This window comes from Mytilus trossulus, chromosome 4 (assembly GCF_036588685.1).
Source record: "Mytilus trossulus isolate FHL-02 chromosome 4, PNRI_Mtr1.1.1.hap1, whole genome shotgun sequence".
NCBI lineage: Eukaryota > Metazoa > Mollusca > Bivalvia > Mytilida > Mytilidae > Mytilus > Mytilus trossulus.
Window position 1 is genome coordinate 62,923,971 of NC_086376.1, and position 14,614 is coordinate 62,938,584.

The 14,614-nt window shown below is 31.7% G+C and overlaps 1 protein-coding gene across 5 annotated transcripts in view; it reads left to right on the plus strand.

Moving 5' to 3' along the window:
- Positions 1 to 6,514, plus strand: part of LOC134715721 (transient receptor potential cation channel subfamily M member 3-like) — a 114,938-nt gene extending 108,424 nt beyond the window's left edge. For all 5 annotated transcript variants that reach the window (XM_063578085.1, XM_063578088.1, XM_063578087.1 and 2 more), the window contains 2 exons: positions 656 to 788; positions 1,975 to 6,514. In XM_063578085.1, coding sequence (XP_063434155.1) covers positions 656 to 788; positions 1,975 to 3,385 — 1,544 coding nt within the window. In that variant the 3' untranslated portion in view covers positions 3,386 to 6,514. The remainder of the gene's footprint in view (positions 1 to 655; positions 789 to 1,974) is intronic.
- The last annotated feature ends 8,100 nt before the right edge of the window (positions 6,515 to 14,614 follow it).

Consider the following 14,614-nt stretch of genomic DNA (forward strand, 5'->3'; position numbering starts at 1 on the left):
TGTGTATACAAATTAATTTTGAGATCTGTGATGACCCATTAGGTAATCTGATTACCTACAACCACTAATCTGTAATTATGACACCTGTTGTGACTGTTGATTAGCGTAGGGTCATTAACTTGTCATAATATGTCCCCAGGTAAAATGATTGATTTTTTTAAAATTGATCAGAAAAACTTCAAAATCGGTAAACAATAATTTTTTCGGGTTTATTTGTTGAAAATCGGGATTTTTACTAATTTTACGATCCCGATATCGGGATTCGGGTTGAGGGGTAAAAATCGGGATGATACCGCGAAAATCGGGATAGTTGGCAGGTCTGCTTATAAATGTTGGCGATATCAGGCCTTTTCTTGTTATTATAACTACAATGAATAGTTTATTGGACTTGCATTAAATTTTGAGATTTTAATACACAAATTTGAACGTGGATAGTGTTGTTCTGCTTTGTATTTAACAACATGAGTTCCAGTTTATCACAGAATACTCCAATACTCTTTGACAATTTCAAAATACTTTAAACAGCTTCCTCCAAAATTGTCATGCCATTTTAATGGGAGGGACGGAATAGGGTCTGAAAAGCAGGTGATTTTTCACTCCTGCCAGAAGAATCACATGTATGTCATGGAAAGTAAAGTGATGAATTTATTTTCAGAGTTGTTCTTGTCTCCCGAAGATACAGAGAAGTTACATGATTTTGAAGAAGAAAGCATGGAGGACTTCTTTAGAGATAAAGAACAAAAGTTTCAATCTTCTTCTGATGAAAGAATTAGAGTTATCAATGAAAGGTAAGCTATGTTTTTATTTGAAAAACGTTTTTTTTTTATTTCTGATTTTAGGAAATGAAATAATAGACAATTCATGTCATTACATTTATGATAACTTTCTTATATTTGTATGTACTTTTCATCTCACCTGGGAGGGAAGTCTTAAGAGTACAAAACAAAAAGACTACAATAATTTGGCAGCAGTTATTGTATCAACTGTTTAGTTATCCTAGTTTCAATTGGCAGCATCAGCATTTAGATTCAATTTGTGTTTAAAGTTTTTTTAGACAGCAATGACTATGTCAAACCTTCATGGAATTTTTGAAAATTTGAACAGAATATGAAAATAAGGACATGGGTGGGGTATGATTACTGATGAGACAACTATACATCAAAGTTCAATAGCAGTGAATGTAAGCAATTATAGTCGACTGTTTTGCCTTTAACAATGAGAAAACCCATACGGTTTACGGTTATGAAAGGCCCCACATTGATGAACAATTCAATTGAAAAAACCAACAACCTAATTAATGACAAAATAATTTATGAAAAACAAATAGGACGGACTTAAACCAATGACAACAGTTGAACTTCTGGCTCCTGACTTGGGACAGGAACATAAAAAAGAAATCTTTCATGCAAAAAATAGATAGCAGGCCACAATCATAAGAGAATTATCATTCTAAAACCCTTTGGGAGACTTGCTGTAGACTAAAACTTCATCATATAGTCATGATGTCAGACTTAATTTAGGTTCAAATTGGGGGTAAAAATGTCAAATATTCCACTGCTGTTTTCCAAATATATTCTGACTGACAAATCTGTGAAGTTATCCTATCAGAATACTTGACACATTTATATCCCATAGAAAGTAACCAAAAGTTAGCGTGCAATAAATTCTAATATTGCACTAGTGCAATAAGTCTTCAAAATTCATGACGTCTAAACGACAAAATCTTTAGTTTAAACCAAATTTTACTTTCAAATATTATATTGCTATACAATAAAAGGGTTATTGCATCAATATTGGGGAATATTGTCCCTCGTAGAACATACATTGCACTCGCAAGCTCGTGCAATATAAAATTCTACTCGGGACAATATTCCCGGATATTCATGCAAAAATAAGCCTATAATATCATTCAATATATCCTATAAAAATACAAACTGTTATTTATATTCATGATCAAATTTCTATGCATTACAGGGTTGAAGGTATGGCAATGAGAATGGATGATTTTACACAGAAGGAGAATACCATCAAGTTATCCCTACAGACTGTCGATTATAGATTGAGTAAACTAGAAGATCTATGTATCCACACTTCAGAGATGACACAACAAATTAGGAACTATATGGCAAGGAGCTCAAGAAATGTTAGTATGTCAAGTTCAGGAAGTCATTGTCGTTTAGAAAGTGAAGATGATACGCCACTTGCACCTGGTGATTTCACATTTTATCAAGATTTAACTGTAAAAGCCGATACTGGACAGGGTAGTGACAGATCTTTAAGTGTGACGGAAGCAGTTCGTAGTTTACCTTCACCTCTACTAGTACACTCCAGGAGACCAGTCAAAGATGACTTCCTTCGTAAATATACAGACTATACAGTACAATCTTCTCAAGTCTCACCAAGACATTCTACGGAAAGACAGTGGAGTCAGAAAGTGAGGAGAAGTTCCATTCCAATAATCAGTCTTACATCAGAAACACATTCACCACTTCATCTACGTAGACATGTACCTGACACTCTCACTGTCAACGTAGAGAAGGCTAATGTGTATAGTCCTAAAGCATCACCGTCACAAACTCCTGATTTACTGATGCAACAGAAGGTGACACCTCCGACAGCTGAAGTTGCAGTCAGCCAAGACTCTGAGAAGGACACAAATGGCAATGCATCATTGTACTCTACGGCACATCTCAGTTCTAGTATGGTAATGACTACATCCAACCATTCAGATGTTCCACGTGTGGAAGTGGAACACACAGAAGTTCCGGTAGCGCAGATTCCACATTACGAAGAACAGGAGCAGATTCATCCACCAACTTCTCCCGAAAAATTATTTGTACATTCAAATTCAATATTTACATATCCAACATCAGGTTCTTATACCACTTCAACATCGGTAGTACCTATTCTTACCTCATTTCATACAGCCGAATATACAACGATTACTGATGAAATAGACACGTCTTGTATGATTGACCGTAGCCCGCCTGGTAGCCCTACCTCTGGTGGGGCATTCTTTCCAGATGGATTTTTCGATCCAGATAAACAGCATCATCAGAAGTACAACAAAGAAGCAAGAGAAAAAGAATTCAAGAAACTGAAAAATGCTGAAGAAACTGAACACCGTAAGATGGAGAAAGTCATTAGAAATCGTCTCCGTCAAATCTCTTTAGATGAGACAGATAGCATTAGTGACATTGCCAAGTTAGTAGTGACAGAACTAAACATGACTGAAGAAGAACATAACGGACATTACGAAGATGATAATGAAGAGTTACATAGCTCTACCGAGAGTGTTGCAGAAAGTGTTGTTGATAAACTACAAAAACCTGTAGATATAACAATCGGTGATTCCTCCTCAGATATAGAATCTGAGAAATTATAGGGTGCTTATTTGTGACAGATTTGTTAATAAATTAATGTTGTATTAGACAAGTTATATGGTAATATAATAATTGTTTGTTTTGTATAAAATGTAAAATGAATATGTTTAATATTCAAGGGATATTTTGGTTATGTTTAGTTATTTTGTTGAAACTACATGTATCAGTATTACAATGTTTGATGTATTACTGCATAAGAAATCTTTGATTTGTTATAATGCAATAATAATTTTTTTACCAATCTCCATTGCTTCGGTTTGGTTTAAACTTTCAGTAAAGAGGATAGAAAGGTATGATAAAGTATAGGTCAGATTGTTTGGTATCAGAGCTACTTATATTTATTTTGAATTCGAAAATTATGGGGCAGTTATCATAAAAATCTATTGTATTTTATTCCAAAATATTGTAAGAAATATTTTTTTATCATTGAAATTAACAATAAACAAATGCACATTCCAGCCATGCATTAAGCCCTAACTTTGTTGTCATGTCACGATAGGAAATATTACCTATGTTTTGCTGTTTATTTTTCCTTTTACATAAAAAGTCATGTTTTCGATATCAACTAATTCCATAAGGGTAGGATATTTTTTTATGAGATTTTGATACATCTGACAATAATTCATTGCAGTGCATATACTTTTTCTGGTCATTCTTTTTATAAGTTTGTTAACCACCCCTCTAGAAAGTCTTGCCTCGTTTTAGTAGTTATTTAGCCTGTTGTGTTCAATTTTCTTTACATTGGTTTTACTGATGGTGTTTTTTTTCTGAATCTCATTGCCCAAGAAGTTAAATATTTATTTGTTTTATTTTGTGCCAAAAATAGAGAATCTCAATGCATTATGCATGTTTGTAAAAGGCATATTTCATTTGGTTTTCTGTAGCCATTATATAATGATTTATCCCCCTTTGCACCATTTCCTTTGGTAATAGATCATACTTTAACATAGGGCTATCATGTAGTGCTTCACATACAGATCTAATACCATTTTACAAGAAAAAAAGAAGATTCAGTCATTCCCTTCTAGTTTTTATTTTTAATTCTTGATCAATTATTAAAATGGAAAATAGCAAGATTTTCTTTACACAGGATTGCTAATTTCAACTGTATTGCAGATAGCACACACAGAGATCAATTTTTCTGATAATGTGCTGTCTATAATTTTGTTATAATTTTTTTCTTGGTAAATCATTGCAATTTGTTATATTTAATTTAGTCATTTTTGTTAATTCCTGTATTTTTTTTTACCTAGCTTGTTTTACAATGCTTCCACTGCAGGTGGTTCATTTAGCATTTTGTGATCTGTATATTTAATTGAGACAGGTTAAAGTCAAATACATATCTTAAAAAAAAATAGCATAATTTTCATTTCATTTTGATGCTGGCCAGTAGTTTTGTTTGTTGTGTAATTCTGTTCACTTAAATGAAATGAAAAGAAAAAAAATACTTGGCTAAGGGGTATTTCTAAAAGTTTAGAAGTAGATGTGGTTCGTAGATATGATACATATTTCTTTATGAACAAAGTGAAAAGTTATATGCCCCAGACAAGCATGGAACAATGCTTGATGAACAAAGTGAAAAGTTAAAATATGACCTCAACAAGCATGGAACAAAAATTTCAAATCTCTGTTCCTGTTTTACTGTAAAAGAAAAGAAACAAGGACACAGGCATTTGTTTCTGTCATAATGGGGTTTACTATCCATACCTGTACCATTTTTCAAACAGGTATGGATAGTAAACCCCATATTGACAGAAACAAGTGCCTATGAACAAGGACGATCAAAGCAAATTTTGAAGTCATTTTATACCGTAAAAGGTCATGTATAATGCGCATTCATTGTGACATGGTACAGTTATTGGAAGACAATTATATAGGAATATTCTCAAAAACAATGAATTTAATGTTGGAATATTCAAATGTATCATATACATTGTAGTACATAATTATGTTTTATAAATCACATGACAATAAACTGTGATACATAAAATAGACAATGGGTTTGTTACACTTTGTGATGCAATAGGTAATAGATTTTGTTACCCTAATTGTATTTTATTTATATTTAATGTGTGCATGTAAACTGATCAATTTGTTGTGAAATTGTATAAAATTCTGTACAAAAAAACAAAACACACCAAGATTTTATTTTGTTACACTATTTATATCTTCATATATATATTTTTGCAGATTTGAAAAAAGCTATATGTAATTGGTCAATAATTTTTACCCTGTGCATAATATTTTTTGCTGCTGTCTTTTGAACTAAAGGTCTTTAAAAATGCATTTCTTGTATTCATAGATTTTTACCTATACATATTATAAATTATATTTATACTTGTATTTTTTGTCTTTGAATCTATAAGAAAGTTTTTTTTTCTTCAAATTTTTAACTCCAATGAAAGCTCTTTACATCATTTAATTATAAATGTCTTCATCCATTAATTCCAGTTTTGGGGAATAAATGAGTTAATTGATTCTTAAGTAAATTAATTTAATTGTGACATCTAAATTGTATTTATAATTGCTTCACATTTACATATAAATCTATTTTCTTTAACCCAGTTATGTCTTGATATTTATACAATACCTATTTCTTCTTTAATAACTGCATTGATTTTATTTTAAAATTATGAACTACTGTAAAGTAATAAGAAAAGTTAAAGTATTCTCTTGCATGAATTTGATCTCTAACAAATATAAGAAATAAGATTAAGAATCAAGAAAAAAAGGAAAAGAATACCTCAGGAGTATGTTTGTTAATCAAGAATGAACAGAAGATTACCTTCGTACTTAACCATTATAGCATTGTTGTTAATTTTGATTGACATTGTAATGACCAATCAGAATTGTTTAAAACTCTGATTGACATTGTAATGACCAATCAGCATTGTTTAAAATACTGATTGAACTTGTAATGACCAATCAGCATTGTTTAAAATACTGATTATGCATACCGGTAATTGTGTATATTACTATGATGTAAATATTCATGAAAGTGCTACCCTGATTTTATTTATTAAAAATACCTGTGATTATTTAGAATGGAGCAAATTTTTATGCAAGTATTTTTGATCAGATTTATCATCTTACGAACAAAGTGGATTAGCAATTAAAAGTGTGAAATATTATTACCTTGTTTTATTATTGTTTTATCAGTAGAATAGAGAATAGAAACAGGGAATGTGTCAAAAAGACAACAACCAGACCAAAGAGCAGAAAACAGTTCAAGACCACCAATAGCTCTTCAACTCAGAGAGAAAAGGCTGCACCAAGAATTGGGCTTCAGCTGGCCCCCTAAACAATATTGTATAATTGTTCAGAAAAATGGATGCTACTGGAAACTGACTAAAAAAAAATAATGATTTAAAAAAAATGAAAAACACAAGACTGACCTTGGACAGGCGCAAAAATGTGGTTTGGTTAAACATGATTTGTGAGATCTCAACCCTCCCAATCTTACCTCTAGGCAATGTGGAATAAACAAACACAAAGAAAACGTACAGCGAAACTCAGTTTACAAGAAGTCTGATTCTGATGTTAGAATTTGTAACAAGAGAAACTAACGAAATGACGATGATAAATATAAACTAACAAAGTATAATTAGCGGTTACTGACATACCAGCTCCACTTAAGAATGTCAGTGATGTTTAACTTAAGTTTGACTCTACCAAATAGGAAAATTATGCACAATGCTTATTACCACAAAACACAGATGATATCAAGTTCAAATTTAGCTATTCAAGAGTTATCTCACATTACAAATGGAAAATGGCTAAACTTTTAGTTTCCCTTCTCTAACTTGGGTTTTTCTCAACCAAATATTATGAATCTTACACAATACATACTACAAAACTCAGATCAAGTACAAATTTAGATAGCATCACTTTTACTGGTCTTCAGTTATAACTTGAAGCGCAGGCATCATTCAAGTCTCCATAATTTTGATATTTCAAACTATGAGATGACTGGAAATTGATAAAGAATGGATGATGAAAACTACCCAAATTTAGCATGGTTAGCCATCCTCGAGCATTAAGGGAAGTAAAGTTAGTACGTACTGTAATAAGACTAATATCAGAGATAGTAACCTGAACCATAGTTTGTTTAGTTTTCAGCATACATTTCTTATTAACTTCCCAGAACTCATCATTATTCATGATTTAAATAATTCCTTGTTTAATGGTTAATGTCACCGTAACAAAGTTTTTCACAAGGGTGAATGGGTTAATATGGAAAAGTGAGGTTTATATTTTAGTGGAAATCTGTTGAAACACACTAAACCAGAATAACCCAACATTGACCAATGAACCATGGAAACTAGGTCATGGACAGATGTTATCTGCCAGATAGAAATGTACATTTACAACTGCATATAGTATCTAAGAAGTGGACCTGATAATGCAACTTTTAACAGTGATCTTTGAAATGAGATAAAGCTCAGGTGAACCAAAATATAGACTGTCCAAGGACCAAATATACTGAATATGACATAGAACATTTACATAGAAGTCATTAAATATGAAAATGTATGTAGTCATGGACAAGAGATATTAGGAAGATGAAAACTTCTTAAATAAAAGCATCTGTATAAAAAGTATGAAGCATCAAAGTCTTTTACCCTATGAAATACATGGCATAACACCACTCATTTGGGGCCAGCCAAAAAGCACATACCAGAAAGTAGTACATATTTAGCACAAAATAGTTTCTGTACATGAGCGTAACTCTCAAAATATGTAGAATATTTAGGTTTTGGTATCAAATGAAAGCTGAAGGATTGGTTTTCATTGTAGAACCCCTTTTGACTTACCTTTGGACTGAGACTACTATAACACATGTGTTATAGTAGTCTCAGCTTTGGATAAGAAAAAAATTGCATGAAATTTTTAAGGGAGGATACATTTTGCCTGTTTGTCAGGTCTGAAGTAGATATAAGATGTGGTATGAGTGCAAATGAAACAACTCTTCATCCAAGTCACAATTTGCAAAAGGAAACCATTATAGGTCAAAGAACGTTTTTCAGCAAGTTATAAAGTACCTGTTTTGGTACATCCTAAGTTCCAGGAACTAGTTCTCTTTTATGTGTTGATTTTATTCAGAACAAGACACCATTAAGTGTTGCTTTGACATGCAATGATTGTCACTTTATTTCTAACAAAAGAGCTTTGCCAGCTTGAAACTAATTTACATAGAAAGCAATAGGGCCATGAATTAGTGGTGTGCTTCCACAAATTGATTAGGCTATCTCCTAATTGTAATTTCCTATGTTTTGCTTTCTGCCAATTTCTTCACAGGCAAAACAATAACAATTATACAAGCTTCAGATGAAGAAAGTGTGTTTACTTTCAATGGTAGCAGTCCTCACACAATAGACAACTTTGGAGTTCAATGCATTTCCATAAAAAAACTTTGGTTTAGTGAACATAATTCATGCGTTTAGGGGCCTCGTCACTTCCTTTACAATTTTGAGCGTGTGGTTTGAAAACTATAATGCTATATTGCACTTATTATTCAGCAAATTGAATTGTCAAAAATGTCTTTAAGCACTGCTGTCAATAGGGAATTGTGGTTCAGAATTTACAGAATGAATATTATTTCTAGTTTATCCTGCATAATGACATTCACTGTCTTAGCTTGATGAACAATTAAAGTGCAGGGATACAGGCAATCCCCTCTATCTGGTAAATGACGTCATAAAGGTGCACATAATTGACGAGTTTTTTTCCAGTGATGGACAAACTCGAAAGTGGTCTGTTATAAAAACTATGGACTTTCACACGAGTGTATCCTAGATATTTTCTTAAAACGGATGTGAGCCATTAAAATTATATAATTATTCAAATGTTGCAAAAACATAATTTAACCATAATAAAATCTATAGGGTATAACTAAAGCCTTATAATATCAAGGTTCAAATTTCAAATCTCTGTTCCTGTTTTACTGTAAAAGAAAAGAAACAAGGACACATGCATTTGTTTCTGTCATAATGGGGTTTACTATCCATACCTGTACCATTTTTCAAACAGGTATGGATAGTAAACCCCATATTGACAGAAACAAGTGCCTATGAACAAGGATGATCAAAGCAAATTTTGAAGTCATTTTATACCGTAAAAGATCATATATAATGCGCATTCATTGTGACATGGTACAGTTATATGAAGACAATTATATAGGAATATTCTCAAAAACAATGAATTTAATGTTGGAATATTCAAATGTATCATATACATTGTAGTACATAATTATGATTTATAAATCACATGACAATAAACTGTGATACATAAAATAGACAATGGGTTTGTTACATTTTGTGATGCAATAGGTAATAGATTTTGTTACCCTAATTGTATTTTATTTATGTTTAATGTGTGCATGTATACTGATCAATTTGTTGTGAAATTGTATAAAATTCTGTACAAAAAAACAAAACACACCAAGATTTTATTTTGTTACACTATTTATATCTTCATATATATATTTTTCCAGATTTTAAAAAAGCTATATGTAATTGGTCAATAATTTTTACCCTGTGCATAATAATTTTTGCTGCTGTCTTTTGAACTAAAGGTCTTTAAAAATGCATTTCTTGTATTCATAGATTTTTACCTATACATATTATAAATTATATTTATACTTGTATTTTTTGTCTTTGAATCTATAAGAAAGTTTTTTTTTTCTTCAAATTTTTAACTCCAATGAAAGCTCTTTACATCATTTAATTATAAATGTCTTCATCCATTAATTCCAGTTTTGGGGAATAAATGAGTTAATTGATTTTTAAGTAAATTAATTTAATTGTGACATCTAAATTGTATTTATAATTGCTTCACATTTACATATAAATCTATTTTCTTTAACCCAGTTATGTCTTGATATTTATACAATACCTATTTCTTCTTTAATAACTGCATTGATTTTATTTTAAAATTATGAACTACTGTAAAGTAATAAGAAAAGTTAAAGTATTCTCTTGCATGAATTTGATCTCTAACAAATATAAGAAATAAGATTAAGAATCAAGAAAAAAAGGAAAAGAATACCTCAGGAGTATGTTTGTTAATCAAGAATGAACAGAAGATTACCTTCGTACTTAACCATTATAGCATTGTTGTTAATTTTGATTGACATTGTAATGACCAATCAGAATTGTTTAAAACTCTGATTGACATTGTAATGACCAATCAGCATTGTTTAAAATACTGATTGAACTTGTAATGACCAATCAGCATTGTTTAAAATACTGATTATGCATACCGGTAATTGTGTATATTACTATGATGTAAATATTCATGAAAGTGCTACCCTGATTTTATTTATTAAAAATACCTGTGATTATTTAGAATGGAGCAAATTTTTATGCAAGTATTTTTGATCAGATTTATCATCTTACGAACAAAGTGGATTAGCAATTAAAAGTGTGAAATATTATTACCTTGTTTTATTATGGTTTTATCAGTAGAATAGAGAATAGAAACAGGGAATGTGTCAAAAAGACAACAACCAGACCAAAGAGCAGAAAACAGTTCAAGACCACCAATAGCTCTTCAACTCAGAGAGAAAAGGCTGCACCAAGAATTGGGCTTCAGCTGGCCCCCTAAACAATATTGTATAATTGTTCAGAGAAACTGACTAAAAAAAAATAACGATTTAAAAAAAATGAAAAACACAAGACTGACCTTGGACAGGCGCAAAAATGTGGTTTGGTTAAACATGATTTGTGAGATCTCAACCCTCCCAATCTTACCTCTAGGCAATGTGGAATAAACAAACACAAAGAAAACGTACAGCGAAACTAAGTTTACAAGAAGTCTGATTCTGATGTTAGAATTTGTAACAAGAGAAACTAACAAAATGACGATGATAAATATAAACTAACAAAGTATAAGTAGCGGTTACTGACATACCAGCTCCACTTAAAAATGTCAGTGATGTTTAACTTAAGTTTGACTCTACCAAATAGGAAAATTATGCACAATGCTTATTACCACAAAATACAGATGATATCAAGTTCAAATTTAGCTATTCAAGAGTTATCTCACATTACAAATGGAAAATGGCTAAACTTTTAGTTTCCCTTCTCTAACTTGGGTTTTTCTCAACCAAATATTATGAATCTTACACAATACATACTACAAAACTCAGATCAAGTACAAATTTAGATAGCATTACTTTTACTGGTCTTCAGTTATAACTTGAAGTGCAGGCATCATTCAAGTCTCCATAATTTTGATATTTCAAACTATGAGATGACTGGAAATTGATAAAGAATGGATGATGAAAACTACCCAAATTTAGCATGGTTAGCCATCCTCGAGCATTAAGGGAAGTAAAGTTAGTACGTACTGTAATAAGACTAATATCAGAGATAGTAACCTGAACCATAGTTTGTTTAGTTTTCAGCATACATTTCTTATTAACTTCCCAGAACTCATCATTATTCATGATTTAAATAATTCCTTGTTTAATGGTTAATGTCACCGTAACAAAGTTTTTCACAAGGGTGAATGGGTTAATATGGAAAAGTGAGGTTTATATTTTAGTGGAAATCTGTTGGAACACACTAAACCAGAATAACCCAACATTGACCAATGAACCATGGAAACTAGGTCATGGACAGATGTTATCTGCCAGATAGAAATGTACATTTACAACTGCATATAGTATCTAAGAAGTGGACCTGATCATGTAACTTTTAAGTGATCTTTGAAATGAGATAAAGCTCAGGTGAACCAAAATATAGACTGTCCAAGGACCAAATATACTGAATATGACATAGAACATTTACATAGAAGTCATTAAATATGAAAATGTATGTAGTCATGGACAAGAGATATTAGGAAGATGAAAACTTCTTAAATAAAAGCATCTGTATAAAAAGTATGAAGCATCAAAGTCTTTTACCCTATGAAATACATGGCATAACACCACTCATTTGGGGCCAGCCAAAAAGCACATACCAGAAAGTAGTACATATTTAGCACAAAATAGTTCCTGTACATGAGCGTAACTCTCAAAATATGTAGAATATTTAGGTAAATTTGGTATCAAATGAAAGCTGAAGGATTGGTTTTCATTGTAGAACCCCTTTTGACTTACCTTTGGACTGAGACTACTATAACACATGTGTTATAGTAGTCTCAGCTTTGGATAAGAAAAAAATTGCATGAAATTTTTAAGGAAGGATACATTTTGCCTGTTTGTCAGGTCTGAAATAGATATAAGATGTGGTATGAGTGCAAATGAAACAACTCTTCATCCAAGTCACAATTTGCAAAAGGAAACCATTATAGGTCAAAGAACGTTTTTCAGCAAGTTATAAAGTACCTGTTTTGGTACATCCTAAGTTCCAGGAACTAGTTCTCTTTTATGTGTTGATTTTATTCAGAACAAGACACCATTAAGTGTTGCGTTGACATGCAATGATTGTCACTTTATTTCTAACAAAAGAGCTTTGCCAGCTTGAAACTAATTTACATAGAAAGCAATAGGGCCATGAATTAGTGGTGTGCTTCCACAAATTGATTAGGCTATCTCCTAATTGTAATTTCCTATGTTTTGCTTTCTGCCAATTTCTTCACAGGCAAAACAATAACAATTATACAAGCTTCAGATGAAGAAAGTGTGTTTACTTTCAAGGGTAGCAGTCCTCACACAATAGACAACTTTGGAGTTCAAAAATGTCTTTAAGCACTGCTGTCAATAAGGAATTGTGGTTCAGAATTTACAGAATGAATATTATTTCTAGTTTATCCTGCATAATGACATTCACTGTCTTAGCTTGATGAACAATTGAAGTGCAGGGATACAGGCAATCCCCTCTATCTGGTAAATGACATCATAAAGGTGCACATAATTGACGAGTTTTTTTCCAGTGATGGACAAACTCGAAAGTGGTCTATTATAAAAACTATGGACTTTCACACGAGTGTATCCTAGATATTTTCTTAAAACGGATGTGAGCCATTAAAATTATATAATTATTCAAATGTTGCAAAAACATAATTTAACCATAATAAAATGTATAGGGTATAACTAAAGCCTTATAATATCAAGGTTTTCATTAAATTTTATATATAAAAAGAAGAAGAATTCAAAGGCTACTTAATTAAGATGACCACAGACAGCATTTGACAAAAACATATCAGTAACTAAATGAAAATTGAGATATGTATATTATTAAATTTATTAATATATATTTATACGTCATTATTTAACAAATCAACATGGATAACAATAAAAGCCAATATAACAAACAGATAAAACAAAAGATCAACATTATAAAACTTCAAAACAAAAGTAATAAAAAAAAGCATAAAACAAAGTAAAAGTCATGTAGGTTTATAAAATGATCTAGAATGCTGTTACATCTTTAAAAACATTAAATATCATTCAGGATTTTAAAGTTAAAAAATCATAACTTGTAGCAAGTAAAAAAATACCCTGATCAAAAATTATGGACTGGTCTGAATGAGCATCAGAGGATATTTTAAACCACCTAACTTTTCGTGACAACTCATTTTTTTCATCTTTTTGATGTTTAAAATGAAGCAAAAAAATCAACACAAACCAACAAAATAAGAAAATTGCAAAATGGTGTCTCTGTGAAAGTAGCCGGAAAAAAAAGAAAATATTATTGGCAGATCCAGGGGGGTTCCAGGTTGAAACCCCTTTTTTGGCTAATCAATGCATTTGAATGGGGACATATTGATGGAACCCCCCTTTTGTCCTGGGTTGGGCCCCCTTTTTAAAATGGCTGGATCCGCCCCTGTATATCAATGAAAATCAGTTGACAGTAGCACACTATCTTAGTATCAAGTTAAAATTTGTTGTACATGTATCTGACCAAAATGAAACAAAACACATTGCATGACTTTATAGCCATGCCAAATATTAAAAAGCTAGAAAATCCTAGAGAAAACGTTTGATAGATATGAATGGACATTGACAGACACTTGAACTGATGTTAACCATGTTAACCAGTATGTTGGTGAATTACATTGGTGGATCCAGAGGGTGGGTTTCGGGGGTTGGACCCTCCTTTTTTTGGCCGATCAATGCATTTGAATGGGAGCATAAAGTTGGAACCTCCGCCCCTTTACTCTGGGTTGGGAACCCTCCTTTTTCAAATGGCTGGATCAGCCCCTGAATTAGATAATGTTATTGAACTCTACAATTCCTGTACTGACAATATACTTTAGTGTTGATGTTAGAGAAAGGCTGTATA